Below are 17340 nucleotides of genomic sequence, written 5' to 3'. Positions count from 1 at the left end.
AAAAAAAAAAAAAAAACCCATCAAAAAGTGGGCAAAGGATATGAACAGACACTTCTCAAAAGAAGACATTTATGCAGCCAATAAACATATGAAAAAAAGCTCAACATCATTAGTCGTTAGAGAAATACAAATCAAAACCACATTGCAATACCATCTCACGCCAGTTAGAATGGTAATCATTAAAAAAAATCAGGAAACAACAGATGCTGGAGAGGAGGTGGAGAAAAAGGAACACTTCACACTGCTGGTGGGAGTGTAAATTAGTTCAACCATTGTGGAAGTCAGTGTGGCAATTCCTCAAGGATCCAGAAACAGAAATACCATTTGACCCAGCAATCCCATTACTGGGCATATACCCAAAGGATTATAAATTATTGTTATAAAGAGACATGCACATGTATGTTTACTGTGGCACTGTTCACAATAGTAAATACTTGGAACCAATCCAAATGCCCATCAATGGTAGACTGGATAAAGAAAATGTGGCACATATACACCATGGAATAGTAAGCAGCCATAAAAAGGATGAGTTCATATCCTTTGCAGAGACACAGATAAAACTAGAAACCATCATTCTCAGAAAACTGACATAAAAACAGAAAACCAGACACCACATGTTCTCACTCACAAGTGGGTGCTGAACAATGAGAACACATGGACAGGGGGAGGGGAACATCACATACTGGGGTCTGTTGTGGGGTGGGGGACTAGGGAAGGGATAGTGGAGGGGGGAATAGGGAAGCGATAGCATTAGGAGAAATACCTAATGTAGATGACAGGGTGATGGATGCAGCAAACCACATGGCACGTGTATACCTATGTAACAAACATGCATGTTTTGTACATGTACCCCAAAACTTAAAGTATATATAATAAAAGATAATGAGTCTTACACTATTTAAAATGTTATATGCACACAGATATGGATGACAAGAAGAAAGCAAGCTACATGGTCACTGGTTTTTTTGGTTTCTTTTTCATGAGAATGGCCACTTGTACTAGCAGAGAAAGTCTCTGAAAGCAAAAATGTTTTAAATTTGAAGATAACCTATAAAGTATCTCCAGTCATCAAATTCTGTCTTGGAGCTAATTATTCTGGGAAAAGTCATTTGCAATGTCTCTGAAATCTGAGATGCTGAAGGGAGGTGGCACTGATAGCAGGCTCCCTGAGCTCGATTTAGAAAAAGCCAACAATTATGTCTGTTATGTAAGTGGAAGATGGCCTGACTTCCTAGTCACCTGAATGCCCAGCTAACTGGCCAAATGGCAGAAGAAGTATGAAGTTGGCAGCAAAGAGCATGGAGATCACTCAGCGTGTGCTTCAAGACAGACAAGTAGATCTAACACTATTGGTTGGGGTCCCTATTCTAAATCTATAATCTGTATCTAAATCTATAGTCATATAATGCAATTTTTTTCATGCTTTCTCTTGTTATTTATAAAGGATACAAGATATAAGGGAAACTCTGCAATACCTTGTATTTGAGAGTTTTAGGGACCAGTGAGAAATTTCTATTCCTCATGAGGCTGTGAATTCCCTGAAGGCAGACTCTGTATCTGATTAGGCTCATATCCCTGTTGTTTCCCCTTGCTGCCCAGCCCATTTTCAAACAGTAAATGCTCAATATACATTCACTGACAGGAGTTTTTTTACAGTATACGTCTTGCAGTAACTCACCAAGCAGTGGTTTTACTGAAATAGACACCAGCTTTTTAATTTTAATTTTTGGCAGAGAAACTCTGTTTCTGTAACTAGCACTTTACTCCTGTAACTAGCATATAATGGTCAAAGCCTAGTTTAATATCCAACTGTTTTTTCTGCAGATGATTTATCACAAATAACACTACCATAATAAGGTCTCCCAAAAAAGTGTTAAAAAAATCATAAGTAAATAATGTTTGATGTAGCTCTAGGTAGAGATCTCTATCAGAAATCACAAGAGTATTTTGTTTCTTTTCTCAAATATTGGGTGTCCATGTAACTTACCTTCCATATGGGGATACTTTAAGAGTAACATTATGATGACGAAGATGATGAAAGATACTGCCACCAGGGTAACATACATGAACCTAAACATTCAGTCACCCTACCTAAGGAGAAGAACAGTTATAACAAGAACTAGCTATTCATACTATGATTTTTGTGGTTTTTATTCAGGAGAAGTACAGTGTTTGCATCCTTTAGGATCTAACCTTTGTTTATGTGTAAACACTGTACTTCACCTGAATGAGAGTGTACTTCTCCTGAATAAGGATGACATATCTCAGGGGCACAAAGGTCCTAATTCTGATATACTGCAACAAACAAGCAGAAACTCACCTCTGGTTTGGGGACAAAAGCTCGTCCTGGAATAGTAAAGATGTGTCGAACATTGCAGAGGTACTGAGCCATAATAGAGAGGCGACTACGCTGTTTGCTTCCCGTAGTGGCTGCAAGTCTCTAGAGAGAGACAACAATGACTTTTAGCAAGTAATTAGTCCAGCCTGATTAGATGAAAGAGAGTCAACATTCCATTATTTCTGAACACTAGGTGGACTTTTTGAGGCAAATTTGAAAAGGATAGGCTACCTGACACATGACATGCAGCAAACATGGGGAATGTTTTCCTCCAATATCAACTGAGGTACACCTAAAAAGTGTGAATTATGTCAAATATAATGCACTAAAAAATAATAACATTTATTCTACCACTGGCTGTTGGGATTTTCAAACCACCGTTATATTCTATGGCAGAAGGTCCTACATAAAACAAGCAATTGATAAATATTTGATGAAGAAATCAGCAAGTATAATGAAAAATGAAAGATGCTTAAATACTTAATTTTCTGAATCACCTCAATATATGAATGAACATTTTAAATGGTGTGCTTTTCTTCATTTAATATAATAAAACCTTGAGTATTCAGAACCCTTGGGGAATTGGCTGTTCTTGGCAAATAATTTCTGTAAAAACCTAGTGATTTACTCTTTTAAGCACTGAAAGATTTTTGTTTTGCAATTAACTAGATATATTTAAATTAATTCATAAATGCAATGCAATTGCAATTAAAAGTTCAACAGAATTTTAAAAATTAATTTCCATGTGTATTACATATACTTTTAAAATTAAATTCCCTATAAAATTTATATAACACCAAGAATGGCCAGGATATTCCTGAAGAATACCAACAAGGATAGGGGAGCTCACCCTACCATATATCAAATTGATGCAGGTGCGGTAACAGGTAAAAGACACATTTTTAAACAGTGTAAGACAGATCAATGAAACAAATGCCTTAGAAACAGATCCAAGCACATGTAGATATTCAATATATGATACATGCGATGTAGCAACTGCTAACAGAAAAGGATGAATCATTCAATAAGTGACATTGGTATAATTAGGTATCTACAGGAGAAAACAGTAGGTCCCAATCTCACACCATAACCAAAAATAAACTCTAAGCAAATTAACAGTAAGTGAAAAGCAAAACTTTACAATTTTTTAAGTGAATATCTATGACCTCCATGATAGGGAAGAATTTCTTAAAGATGCAAAAGCAGAGCCATACAAGAAAAGATATACATACATACATTATATATATAAAATGTAATATACATATATATTTATTTATTTTTTTGCCCTTGGCTGGGCACAGCGGCTTATGGATGTAATCCAGTGCTTCGGAAAGCCAAAGCAGAAGGATTGCCAGAGGCCAGGAGTTCAAGACCAGCCTGGGCAACACAGCAAGATGCCCTCAAAAATAACAACAAACTACCATGCTTTGCTCTATTAAAATTTTTAATTTCTATATAATAAAAACACTATAAATGTTTATAAGTCACAGACTAAGAGAAAAGTATTTGAAACTTCTAAGATAGTGTTCAGAATACAGATGAAACTCCTATACCTCAATAATCATAAGATAAACAGCTAACAGAATATATAAGGCAACTCACATAAAAGAAATCCAAATAAACCATAATCATAAACTATGCTCGACCACAGTACAAAGTAGGAATATGCAAATTAGAACATTAGATATAATTTTTAAAAAATTCGAATAGAACCTAACATTGGAGAGTGTCTGCAGCTACAGAAACTTTCAGATACTGCTAGTGAGCGAGGAAATCTGTACAAGCATTTGTGGCATCATCTGGCAGTACAGAGTAGAGCTGAGGCTGTGTAAACCCTCATGCCCTCTAGGTCTCTAAGAACACATCCTAGAGCACAGCATACATGCTTACAAAGAAGATAGACCTAAAAATGTTCATTGTGGCATTATGCGTCATGTCAAAAAATGCAAAAATTAATAATCTATCAAGAGGTGAATGGAAAAATAAACCATGATAATTTTGATAATGGAATACGAAATAATAGTTAAAATAAATAACAAAGGTTATTGACATAGATGGAATCCCAAAATGGAATAAAAAATAATCAAGTCACAGAAAATTTGTACAGTATAATGTAATTTAAATAAAAACTTGATGCCGGGCATGGTGGTTCATGCCTATAATCCCAGCACTTTGGGAGGCTGAGGTGGGCAGATCACGAGGTCAAGAGATTGAGACTATCCTGGCCAACATGGTGAAACCCTATCTCTAACAAAAAATACAAAAATTAGCCAGGTGTGGTGGTGCACACCTGTAGTCCCAGCTACACAAGAGGCTGAGGCAGGAGAATCATTTGAACCCAGGGGGTGGAAGTTGCAGTGAGTCAATATCGTGCCACTGCACTCCAGCCTGGCGACAGAACAAGATCCTGTCACACACACACACACACACACACACACACACACACACCCAAAACTAAAAATCAAACAAAAACTTGAAAAGATTACTCAAATTTAGTGTCTCTGTGTGTGTGTGTGTGTGTGTGTGCGCGCGTGTGTGTGTGTGTGTGTGTGTGACTAGTTTGTTATTTATCTTCAGTGTCAGGAGAAAATATGCATGGAAATGGCGATGATAAAGTTTAATATGGTACAACTCATAGGAGGGAAAGAAAGGGGTTAGAAGAGGGCTTCAAATACATGAACTTTTTATTTCTTTAAAAAATAAGGCAATATATTAAAATTCAACAGAGCTGAGTGGCGGGTAAAAAAGCTTAGGGATGCTTATCTTTCTAAAATGTATCTTGCTTTCTCTGTGTTCTTAAGAGTTCAAAGGACATTCTCACACTCTTTTGAATGATTCAGGGGCAACATTACAAACACCAATAATTACTGGAATAATCCTGGGGCTAGGTAGGCAGGCAGGGGCCCCACTGCTCCATAGTAAAGGACACAGTGCTTTCTGAGTTGTGTTTGTGGCTGCTGGGTTTGCTCTTTTCCGCTTCACTGCAATGTACCCACATAGTCTAATCACTTCTTCTACTTTGCTGCTTGTAGCCTGCTGTGGACATGAAAACCGTATAATTACCTTATTAAACCTTTGCCTTAAGGAAGATTAAAAAATAGGTTATGTGTGAGTAAAGGAAGAAACTTCCTGTGGGCAAAGTTACAGACTGTACTGAAAGTCAATCTTTCATCTCATACCCCTTCCTCCTGACCTTTTTATTTTAAACTGTCTGGCTCTTATCTGTTTGGAGAGTTGAAATTATTGGGATGTTATGTTCAAGATAAGTGATGAGTTACTATAGCATATAAGACAACATATAACCTTCCTTACTAAAATGTAAAACCAAGACATATACACTTTCATGCAGCTACAAAAAATGACAGAAGTAGAGATTTAAGTTAAAGAATAAGCTTATGGATCAAATGGTCAAAAACACTTCTAGTTCTTCATAAAGTGAAAAAGGAGCTTAATCTTACTACCGGCAAAAGATTCAAAAATTCAAAATGCATTGCAAAATTTTAATATCCAAATGGCACAATTCAAAAAAGACCTTATTTAAGTATATTTCACTTAGAATGCCATGCACACAACCAGAAACGTCAGGGGAATATGTGCCCTAATCCATTAACTTTACCTATTCAATTCAGTCTTTGTAGCATATAGCCCCAGGCTGTAGAGATGAAAACATGTGAATCATATATTTCAATTTAGAAGAAAGCAGCACACATAGCTGTCCCTAACTCATTAACGAAAAATTCATATCACAGACCAGAAAGGTCTACAAAAGATTTCATTCAAAGCTGGCATAAAACTTAAATGGTCTATCAACCTCAAATATACACCGCTGTTTCTATGATAGATATACTATAGGAAAGCTATGAAAATTTAACATCCATTAAAAGATAGATGATTTTAGCAACGAAAGGTCAGGACATCAAACTATTTAATTTTTCATTAAAAGGACACCTCTAACCCTTGAGTTTTTAAAAAGCATTTTGATGGAGTATGAGAAAAACAAGAGGTCGAACAATTTATAAGGACAGTGTTTTCTTATTAATTTAAATAATTTTAAGTACAAGTAGAAAAATTAGGCTTACGCTTGAGAAACTATGCAGCCATATATCAGGGACAATGAGAACTATGTAATGTAATTAATGGAAAGGTGACTCCCTCCCTGCTAGGGATGTACCTATAAACAGCCGGGGTCCTCTGGAGATGGTAGGAGAAAAAAAGGCTGATACTGGACCTAGAAAGGAAAGGACACAAGGCCAGCAACATCAAGAACTTGAACATCACGACTTTGGCAGAAAACACACTAACGGTACTCAAGTTCAGCTTTCCCTGTAACTACTTCATGACCTATTGGAAGGCATTAATCCCTTTGAGCCTCAGTTCATCACTTATATTAATAAAACGGGGCTAGATGGGATTAGTTCTCACTTATTGCTTAAGAGTCTGCTTCTATTTTATGAGCTGTAACTTTATACTATCTATATGTCCTTTAATGTCTATGAGCTAAATTCTTACATTTAGATCCCACAGTCCGAGACAGGAATAAGACAACAGTGCTCATTTATTTCTGTTTTGTAATTCACAAGGCCAAACAAAGTAAATGTTAAAAAGAGCTTTCTGTGGCAAAAACATAAAATTACATATACAACCATGTGAAGAGCAAATGGCATATAAGAAAATGCAGCTATATGAAATGGTTTGAATTGGTGCCCCTGCCCAAATCTCATGTCAAATTGTAATCCCCAACGTTGGAGAAGGGATCTGGTGAAAGGTGATTGGATCAAGGGGGCAGATTTGTTCTCATGACAGTGAGTGAGTTCTCACGAGAACTGGCTGTTGCAAAGTGTGTAGCCCCTCCCCTCCTTCTCTCTTCCTCCTGCTCCGGACATGTAAGCCACACCTGCTTCCCCTTCACCTTCCGCCATGACTGTAAGTTTCCTGAGGCCTCCCCATCTGTACTTCCTGTAGAGCTGCAGAAATGTGAGCCAATTAAACCTCTTTTTATATCTCTCAGGTATCTCTTCGCAGCAGCGCATACAATGGACTAATGTACTACATATTCTTCCACTGAAACTTTCACTTGCAAAACGTGAAAATCAGAGGACCAGTGTCACCCAGACTTCTAAGGTATTCCACAAATTATAGACTCAATATAAACTCTTCTCAATATTCATGATAAAATTTAACTAAAATCAACCTTTTTTGTTAAAGAACTGCATATGGTGAAGTCAAAGCAACACTATTATTAATAACTACAACTGATATTCTGAGTCACTGAAAAAATTACTCCCTCTTCTTAAGTCCCTATTTCTTTGTGTTTCCCCCCACACAAATAGAGTACATAGTATTTTGTATCTCTATTGCGTTATTCAAGAATAGAAATACCAAAATAATCATGTCAGCTGAGAAAAATAAATCCAAAGATGTGGTATAATAAGAAATATAATTGGACTTTGTCCCTGGTTCCTTGCACACACCTCCTAAAACCCCTGAAAGTTCCTGAGTGATAGGCATGTCATTTTTTAAATTCACAAGTCCCCCAGAATTTACATGAGATAACTTAGGATGAGGCCTCTAGGTAGCTCAAGATAGGGCTGGTCACTGAGACCTACTGATTACCCATTACTTAAATATAGGTAAAGTGTTTCCCTGAGTTTTTGAGCCATTCTGACAAATGATTTAACTGAGGAGGGCGTCATGGGAACCTCTGATTTATTTTATCGCTGGTCGCTCAGAACTACTGAAGGCCCAGATTTGTGACTGTCATCTGAAGTGAGGAGTAGTCTCACAGACGTGGCCCTTAACTTGTGGGATCTAACACTAAAAACAAGTGGACAGTGTCGGAATTGAATTAAACTGTAGGATGCCCAGCTGGTGTTTGGAGAATTGGAAATTGCTTGCTGTGGAAAAAACCCACACATATGGTGTCAGAAGTTGTGTAAGTGCAGAGGAAACATGAATAGTTTCTGTCAGAACCAACATATCCAAAGGTTGAGAAAATGACAAAGAAAACCCAGCATGGGCCCAATTCAAGCCAAGAAAAGAGAATTAGCAGATTCACCAAGAGGCAATGACAAAGACCTTAAGGAAAGTGGTGATATCATCCCAGATTTCCTAGCAAACAGAAAAGGGTCCTACATTATTATGACGGAAAGTTCCAAGACTATTGAGATAAAGATTTTATGGCCAAATAATCTAAAGGAAAGTTTTTCAACCTTGGCATGAATGACATTGTGGGCTAATTAATGTTGGGTAGTTCTTCACTGTGGGAGGCTCTGCTGCATACCAAAGAATATTTCCCAGCATCCCTAACCTTCTATCCACTAGAGACCAGAAGCCCCCTCCCGGGTGTAACAACCAAAAACGTGTAAGATATTGCCAAATATCCCTGAGGTATAGATAAGTCAAAACTGCTCTTATCGGAAATGATTGCCCTAAACAGGAACAAGGGTAAAAGGAGAGGGATAGATATAAGAAATGAAATTCCTATGATACACTCAAATTATTTGAGAAAGGCATTTAAAGAATTAAGCTTATATAACAGTAGAGTCTATAGATTTCAAACAAATTAAAAAATTTAAAAGTTCTGTTCTGAAATAACTATTTTCATATACCGGACAACAGGCAGAGCAGGTCTGTCATCACTGAAATGGAAAGGAGATGAGCCTTAGATGCCCAGTCTGCGGAGGCCTGGAGGCCCTTCTTGGGCTGCAGCAGAGGCAGGGGGAGCACAAACTGAGTCTAGAGGTCTCCTAGATGTAGGGAACCAGAGCTGGAGATCCGGGAGGCCTCAACAGGCGAAACTTGTGGGGTGGACTACCAGATACATGGAAAATGCACACACGTGGGTGCCCACATGTGTGTGGGCGCTGGGGCTGGGGAGACAGGAACAGGAGAGGGAGAGAGAATGTGAGGCAGAGCTCCCGAGGTAGCAAAAGGGTCCCCCAAATCCCCTGCTAAGCACTGATCTGCAGGTGCCTGATTGGGAGCCTGAACTAGAACCAGGGGAAGGCAGGAGCAATTGGAGCTTACATGGCTCAAGAGGCCCTGATACAGGCAGGGTGTTGGGTGCCTTTCTCAGAAAGGTCATGACTTGGTACTGGGGCTCAATTCAACCCAAATTAAAAGCTACCCTGGATCCACCAGAACAATAAAAGCCTCAAGAGATCTCATCTATGTATCAGAACAAACCCAACACTCAACCCAATACCACAAAACCCAGCCCTCATCAGCATTAAAAAAACCTCTCACAATTCCTGATGTTTTGTTAAACGTTACCAGGCTTTCAAAGAAACAAAAATGGAACCCATAGCAAGGGAGGAGAAATCAACCACTAAAACAGAAATGACAGAGGTAATGAAATTAGCAGTCAAGGGTCTTAAAACAGCTACTTTATTTATTTGTTCATTTTTTTTGAGACAGGGTCTTGCTCTGTTGCTCAGGCTGGAGGAGTGCAGTGATGTGATCATGGCTCACTGCAGTCTTGATCTCCTGGGCTCAGGTGATCCTCCTACCTCAGCCTCCTGAGTAGCCAGGACCACAGGCACGTGCCACTAGGGCTGGCTAATTTATTTATTTATTTATTTTTTGTAGAGATGAGGTCTCCCTATGTTGTCCAGGCTGGTCTCCAACTCTGGGCTCAAGCAATCCTCCCACCTTAGCCTCCCGAAGTGTTGAGATCACAGGTGTAAGCCAGCACACCTGGCCACAACATCTACTTTAAATATCATACATATGTACAAAAATGCCAAGGAAGGCATGAACATAATGAGGACAGAAAGAGAAGATCCAAAGACCCAAATGGAACTTACAGAGATAAAAATACAATATTTTGAATGAAAAATACATTGCATAAAATCAATGAACTAGACAACGCAGAAAAGGGTGGTGAATTTGAAAACAACAATTGGAATTAATTTTTACGTATGGTGAGTTACTAAATATTTTTTCCTTAATAGTTAACCAAATATCCATGCATTTACTTGATTCTTTCCTTCACTGCTGATTTCTGATCTGACAATTATCATATGCTGCTAAGGTGTCTGCATTGGGCTTTCTAGTCTAGCAACTGCTCTGTTACGTGCCGCTTGTCATGCTGCTTTGATTATTAAAGCTTCATCATACATTTTAGCATATGACAAGCAAGTCTTCTCTCATCACTCTCCTTTTTCAACACTTCTTATGTATTCTTGCAGGTCTGTACCTCCAGATGATACTTAGAGCTTCGTATTTCAAGATAAATTCTTTGATAATTATAATTATACAGAATTTTTGGAAAAAATTAGCATCTTTACAATAATCATGCTTTCTTCTGGGGCTATGGTATTTCTCTTGATTTATCTCAGTTACCTTGAGATTCTCAGTTAGGTTTTGTAGTTATTTTCATATATGTCTCTCATTTTTTCTTAGGTTTTCAAAATAATTATTTATCTCCAAATAATATTTTTGTACTTCTCATTCCAAAAATGGTTTATTTCCCTTGTTTCACTCCTTAGTTTTCTATTTATTTATCATGAATTTAATCTTAAACTCTGAGTTTTCGTACCTTTTCTTTCACTGTACGCAAACTTGACAGTAGTTTAATCAAATTCGGTTTTATTTGGCTCTGATCTGGACTGACTGTTCTTCCCGAGGACTCCTTCCTCTCTGTCCTATAGGGGCCCTCTCCTTCCTGGATTTCATGTCATTTTTTTCTTGATGTTTCTAATCAGACCAAAACTTATATGGTCTTTTGCCATTATGACCGAGGTGCTGACAGGGATAAATGAGGGCCAACTTGTGATCAAATGGAGCTAGGTTAATTGGGACCTCTAAGCTAAAAACAGTAAAATTAGCACCTACTTCAAAATACAGAGAAATCACTCCCAAGTGGACAATAGATATAAATGTAAACGTGAAAGGTAAACATAAAGCTTCTAGAAGATAAAAGAAGAATATCTTCATGAACTCAAGATATAAATGGGTTTCCTCAACAAGACACAAAAGGCACTAGACATAAATTTAAAATTAAGAATGCTTGCTCTTCAAAAGACACCATAAAAAGACAGTAACAACATGCCATAGAGTAGAAGAAATGCTTAACACATTTAACTTAGGACTAGTATGAAAAGTATTGAAGAGTATGTGAGAACTCTCCAAATCAATAGGAAAAAGATAAGCAACCCAAAAGAAAGGTGAGCAAAAAGCAAGCACTACATAAAAAAGCAAGTTACCCAAAAGGCCAGTAACACACAATAGTGCCCAATTTTGCTACAAATCAGCAAAGACAAAATAAGACATAATGACATTCCATTACCCTCAGATTAATAAAAATCTACAAGTCTGGCAATAGTGACTACTGGCAAGAATATGGGAGCCAAATGAATACATACACACTGCTGGTGGGAATATAAACAGGTGTGATGATTTCAGAGATCAATTTAGCACTATCTGTGCAAGAGTAAAGATTGGCAGCTCCATTCCTAGGTAAATACCCTGGAAAACTTCTGCCCGTGTGCCCTACCTGACATAGTATGGAATGTTTATGACAGTTTTGTTTGTAAAAACAGAACACAAACTAATTCAGAGTCCTCGAACATGAGAATGAATAAAGATTTTACAGAGTCAAATAGTGGGTAGCACATATAGCTACCTAAGTAAACTACAGTCATGAGCATCAGTGAATCCTACAAATAATGTTCAGGATAAAAAGAATACATACTATATGAATACATACAGAATACATATTACATGAATCCCGTTGTCAAAAGTGGACGAAACTAAAGTATATTCATCACAGGAATATCACTCTATGTGATAAGACTATACAAGGGAATAATGACTCCAAATTCACAGCAGTAATTACCTTAGTAGCACGGGATAGAAAGGAGATGCAATCGGAGAGAGGGATACAATAGTCTATCAAAGGTACTGGTAATTCAATTACCAACGTGGGTGGTGGGGATTCAGGAGTTCCCTTTACGAAGCCATCCATGTACATTATATAGTCATCCCTTGGTATCTGTGGGTTCCATAACCATGGATTCAACTAACCCCAGATCAAAAATATTCAGGGAATAAAAAAAGGATGGTTGCACCTGTACTGAACATGTACAGATTTTTCCCTTATTATTCCCCAAATAATACAGTATAACAACTATTTATATTCCATTTATATTGTCTTAGGTATTATAAATACTTTAGAGATGATTTAAAGTATATGGGATGATATGCATAGGTTATGTGCAAATACTATACTGTTTTATATCAGGGACTTGAACATCCATAGATTTTGGTATCTGTGGGGGTTCTGGAACGAATTCCCTATGGATACCAAGGGATGGGTGGATACTCTTGCAGCTATATGTCATAACAACATTTTTAAAAAAACACTTAGAGTCTGCACATCCCTCCTTATACCTCTGCAGCTCAAAAACCACTCTTGCCTACCCCGGAGGGTTTACTTTCTAGAGTGAACCCAGAGCACTCCTGCCATGGGAATGCAGGCATAGCAGGCTTTGCTGAGGTGAGGGATGAAGTGCAGTTTCTATACAGATAATGAGACCCTCAATCCCCATTTCTTTCTCAGCTCTAAACTGATTATCATATTCTTTATGTGTCATGCCATTAAGCCTAAAAGATCGATTTTAAGGTATCCCATGCCAATCCTGGGTATGGCTAACAGGGCATAGATTTTGTCTTTCTCCAATGGCACCAACAGTTGTTGCATCCCTGTGCTTGCTACATTTCTTCCTTCACTAACCCACAGGGGGATTCATGTTTTCCTAGAAGTTCATAGCAGTTACATCTGTCGGCATCATCATAGGTTTAACTTTTGGCTGAGCTGCTGCTGGGCTTTTCTGTGTGTAATGAGATGTTAACTTAGAAAACACAGACTGGTAAAAATGCAGTATTATAATTTTGCTTTGGAATTTGAACATGTGATAAAATAGTCACAAAAAGTCAAAACTTACCTCTGCCACTTCCTTTTGAAAAGTCAAAGTCATCTGAGTTCTGCCATAAACGAAAGGCCCATCTCTACAAGACATGCTTTCAAGCCACTTGATAATCAGTGGAGTTGAAACACTAAAAGGCAGATTTCCAATAATATGTACATTTGGAGGATCTGGTGGCAAAGGAAAAAACAACCTGAAATAATTCCATCAATCTATTCTGAAGACAATTTTAATTACGAGTAAAATCAAACTGGATATTAAGAACATCAAACAAAAATTGATAGATATAGCTGAGTATTTTTCATTTCATTTATTATTCGAAAGCAATGCTTTCTCACAATCGAAATATGGATTACTGAGGAAAAAATTATACTTAATTACTGCTCAGTTACTCAGAGAAAGTCCTTGAATTTCTGGCCTAAAAAATACATGAAAAAGAGTTTGAGGAAAAAGAGAATTTATGATAATTTATTTTGGACATGATGAGGCTAAAGTGCCTATGGGACATCTCGATGAAGCTGTCAGAGGTCAGATGCCCAGGAAGGAGATACAGGCAGGATATGAAGATGTGAATGTCTGCAATACACAGGTGGTAAGTGAAGCCATAGGAATGGAGTAATCCAGCAAATCTGCCCAAAAAGAAAAATCCCAGAAACAACCATATGTACAAGGTGGGTAGAAAAATAACCACCAGCTAAAAATAGTTAGAAAAAGTTCACAAATGTAAAAGGAAACACAGGAGGGCGTGGTAACGGAGGACACGAGCAGAGAAATCCTCCGGAAGACTGTGGGTTACAGTCAAATGAATGTGGGAGAACTGTCAGGGAAGGTTTGAAACAGGCACTGTGATTCCAGCTTGGCTGGGCTGGGGCAGAAACCTGAAGGCTGAATGCTAAGAACAGGAGGGCCTGTTAGCTGGCGGAGACTGCAAGTGTGGCCCACTCTGAAGGAGTCTGGTTACTGCGGAGGCCAGAGACATGGAGGCAGCCAGATGTGGAGGCGTCCTAAGCACTCCTCCATTAGTTCTGAGAGTCTGTTATAGGAAGAAACATACCCTATTTATCTATGCATTCTGAAGGGCTGCACATAGCAGGTACCTAATAAACACTGTGAATGAAGACTGCCTTGGTCACTGAATGCGAAAAATAACAGAGAAAGTTAAACAAAGGCTTGGGTATGGCTTAGTTTACTAAAGCACTTCTTTTTTTCCACCATTTGGAACAAGTAACAATTCATAATTTACCCTATCCTTATATGGTATCATAAAAAATGACATGCTTATTTGCACAGAATCCAAAACATTTGGAAATTTTAGACAAATGAATTAGAATTAAGAAAAAGTAGGCAAATTTTATAATTTGAAAGCAAGTAGCATTATTTAATTCTGTTCAGATAATTTTAAATAGAAACATAAGACATTTTAAATAAATATATAACAAAATAAACATTTGTGATTTAAATAATTACAAAATAAAATATTTTATAATTACCCAAAAGCACTTACCATCTTCCCAGGGTCTTTTAAGATGTTCTGGAAAAGCCTTTTCTACTTTAAATGTCAACACATCTCCATGAACAATTCTCAGCTTCCCAGGTGCTGCATCAGAAAGCATCTAGTTTATAAAAAGATCAGTAAAATGAGCTCATACACTTAGGAAAATAACAAAACTAAACTTTTTAGACCGGTGCATTTAAAATATCAGTTAAAAAAAGCCAGAGACTAGGGGTGATCATTAATGAACAAACAGTACATCATGTCCATTGCAACAGACAATGGTGGTGTTTCACTCTAATATGCATGAATAATTAGGGATAGTAACAAACAGTACAACACTAGCTTACAATTTTACAAATATATTAGTGTAATTTGGACCCACAGAATGACTTCTATTTCTGTAGAGACTTAGCATAAACTCACTCCTATCAGTAAGTTTTTAAATTAGAGACTAAGGACATTATCATGAAATACTGAAAATTAATCAGGAGTCAATCACATGAAAGATGAGCCAAATTTAACTAAGTCTGTATAGCCTGGATATAACACTGGCTGTCTTAACAATACCTACTTTCCAGCCTATTTCTACCTTCTAGCCATTTGTTTCCTTTCTTCCCTTTTCATTCTGTCTTTGTGAGCTTTTAGGAAAAAAAAAAAAAAAAAAGCACCTGTAGTCTTTTTCTTCTTCATTCCATCTACCCTACTACCACACTCTCACAGTACTCAAGAGTTGGCACTTAATTCAAAAGAACTTTAATAATATAGTTATTTTGTCATCTATAAATTCATATTGTCTTAAGTGCCCCTGTACCCAACACAAAACTTGATTCTTGAAGTCCTTGGTTAAAAGAACAACAACAAAAAAAGCAGTTTCCGACCTTACACATTTTAAAAGGCAGGCGTGAGTGTATCAATAAGAAGAAACATCACTGCTAAGGTAGATTTCAAGGAAAGAAGTGACTCTCTTCCCACACCGAATCAGAGCTCAGAGAACTCTGACTTCAACTCAGTTGCCAAGATTCTAGAATGTGCCCAGCACTTTATAGGGATGGTAAACAGGCTCAAAAGAGAACATCTGCCCCGAGCCTACCTTGGTCCTAATTCTCTGGGTCCATTAAAGCTATTTTTTTTTTCCTCCTAACACTCTCCCCTTGCCCAACTCATACAACCAAGTGGGAGGATGAACAAGATGCTCACAGAAGCCAGTGGACCAAGAAACATGGTTTGTGGATTGGTCCGCCTTTGCGTCAATACTGTGCTGTGCACCTGCCTCTTCACAGCACTTACAAACTCTATCTCAATTTCTGCTGCAACAACAATATGCTCTTTAAGGGCAGGACCCGTTTCCTGTCTACCTTTATAGCCAATGTAGCTACAACAATGCATGGTGAGTTTTTAATACTTATTTAAGAAATGCATGAATAAGTGAATGACCAAATGCCATTCGGGTATCTGTAAAGCTGAAAACTTTCTCTTTTAGCCTGGGAGATTTTGGCTCCCCAAATTTGTAGGGTCTAGAAATTTGCAAAGATTTACACAAATAATCTTTCAGAAATACATAGCTGAAATGCCTCTACTAGTAACAGGCTAAACATATTTTAAGTATGGAAATCATCTAATTTGATATGTTTAGCCATGGTAGTTTAGCAAAAAAAATTGCATACCTCTGTTGTTAATGTACTTATGGATTATTTTAAATTACCACAAGTTACTAAAACTTGACCTGGTGAGTTCCAGGCAATAACTCTTTGAAAATGTAACAATTTCAATACACTAAAAATTTAAAAATAGACAGCTCTCTATGTGGCATGCTCTTAATGTATAAAACCATGTATTTAATGATAGCACTTACTGTCAATGGAAAACGCTAATTTTTTTCTATGATTATTTTTCACAAAATTAAAACGAAGCAAATTAGTGTGCCAAAAACAAAGAGGAAGAACTGAAAGCTTATGTCTCATGATGTTAATATATAGAAAGTATTTAATAATTAGTGTTGGGACTAAAACACCACAAAACAATGTAAATTTGCCTCTTTGGCATTAACTTATATGTTCTGATAACCACATTTGAAACATTAACTTTTCCCACCCTGACAGATACAACTTCATACATACCTAAGAGCTAATATAATACAATATAAATAAATTTACCTTCCTTTCCTATGTTTTCTTTTCTTGTTTTGTTTTTTGAGATACAGTCTCGCTCTGTTGCCCAGGCTGGAATACAGTGGCACAATCTTGGCTCACTGCAACCTCCGTCCCCGGGGTTTAAGCAATTCTCTTGCCTCAGCCTCCCTAGGAGCTGGGATTACAGGTGTGCTATACCACGCCTGGCTAATGTTTCTATTTTTAGTACAGATGAGATTTCACCATGTTGGTCAGGCCGGTCTCAAACTCCTGACCTCATGTGATCCACCTGCCTCAGCCTCCCAAAGTGCTGGGATTACAGATGTGAGCCACTGTGCCTAGCCCCTTTCCTAGGTTTAAAACTGCATTTCTATTACATTTCTTTTGGATTCCCATTCACTTTTCAATCTCAGTCAAGGACCAACCAATTTCTCCTCACACTTTAAAAGG

At 37.6% G+C, this 17340-nt stretch overlaps 1 protein-coding gene across 1 annotated transcript in view; it reads right to left on the bottom strand.

The window, feature by feature from the left end:
* Window positions 1-17340, bottom strand: part of TFB1M (transcription factor B1, mitochondrial) — a 57849-nt gene that overhangs the window by 26739 nt on the left and 13770 nt on the right. The window contains exons 3-5 of the mRNA XM_017538806.2: window positions 14771-14879; window positions 13285-13436; window positions 2321-2440 (exon numbers count right to left, since the gene is read on the bottom strand). Of these exons, the coding sequence (XP_017394295.1) occupies window positions 2321-2440; window positions 13285-13436; window positions 14771-14879 (381 nt within the window). The remainder of the gene's footprint in view (window positions 1-2320; window positions 2441-13284; window positions 13437-14770; window positions 14880-17340) is intronic.

The sequence above is a fragment of the Cebus imitator genome, unplaced genomic scaffold (assembly GCF_001604975.1).
Source record: "Cebus imitator isolate Cc_AM_T3 unplaced genomic scaffold, Cebus_imitator-1.0 Scaffold6, whole genome shotgun sequence".
NCBI lineage: Eukaryota > Metazoa > Chordata > Mammalia > Primates > Cebidae > Cebus > Cebus imitator.
This window is presented reverse-complemented; position numbering and strand designations above follow the sequence as displayed.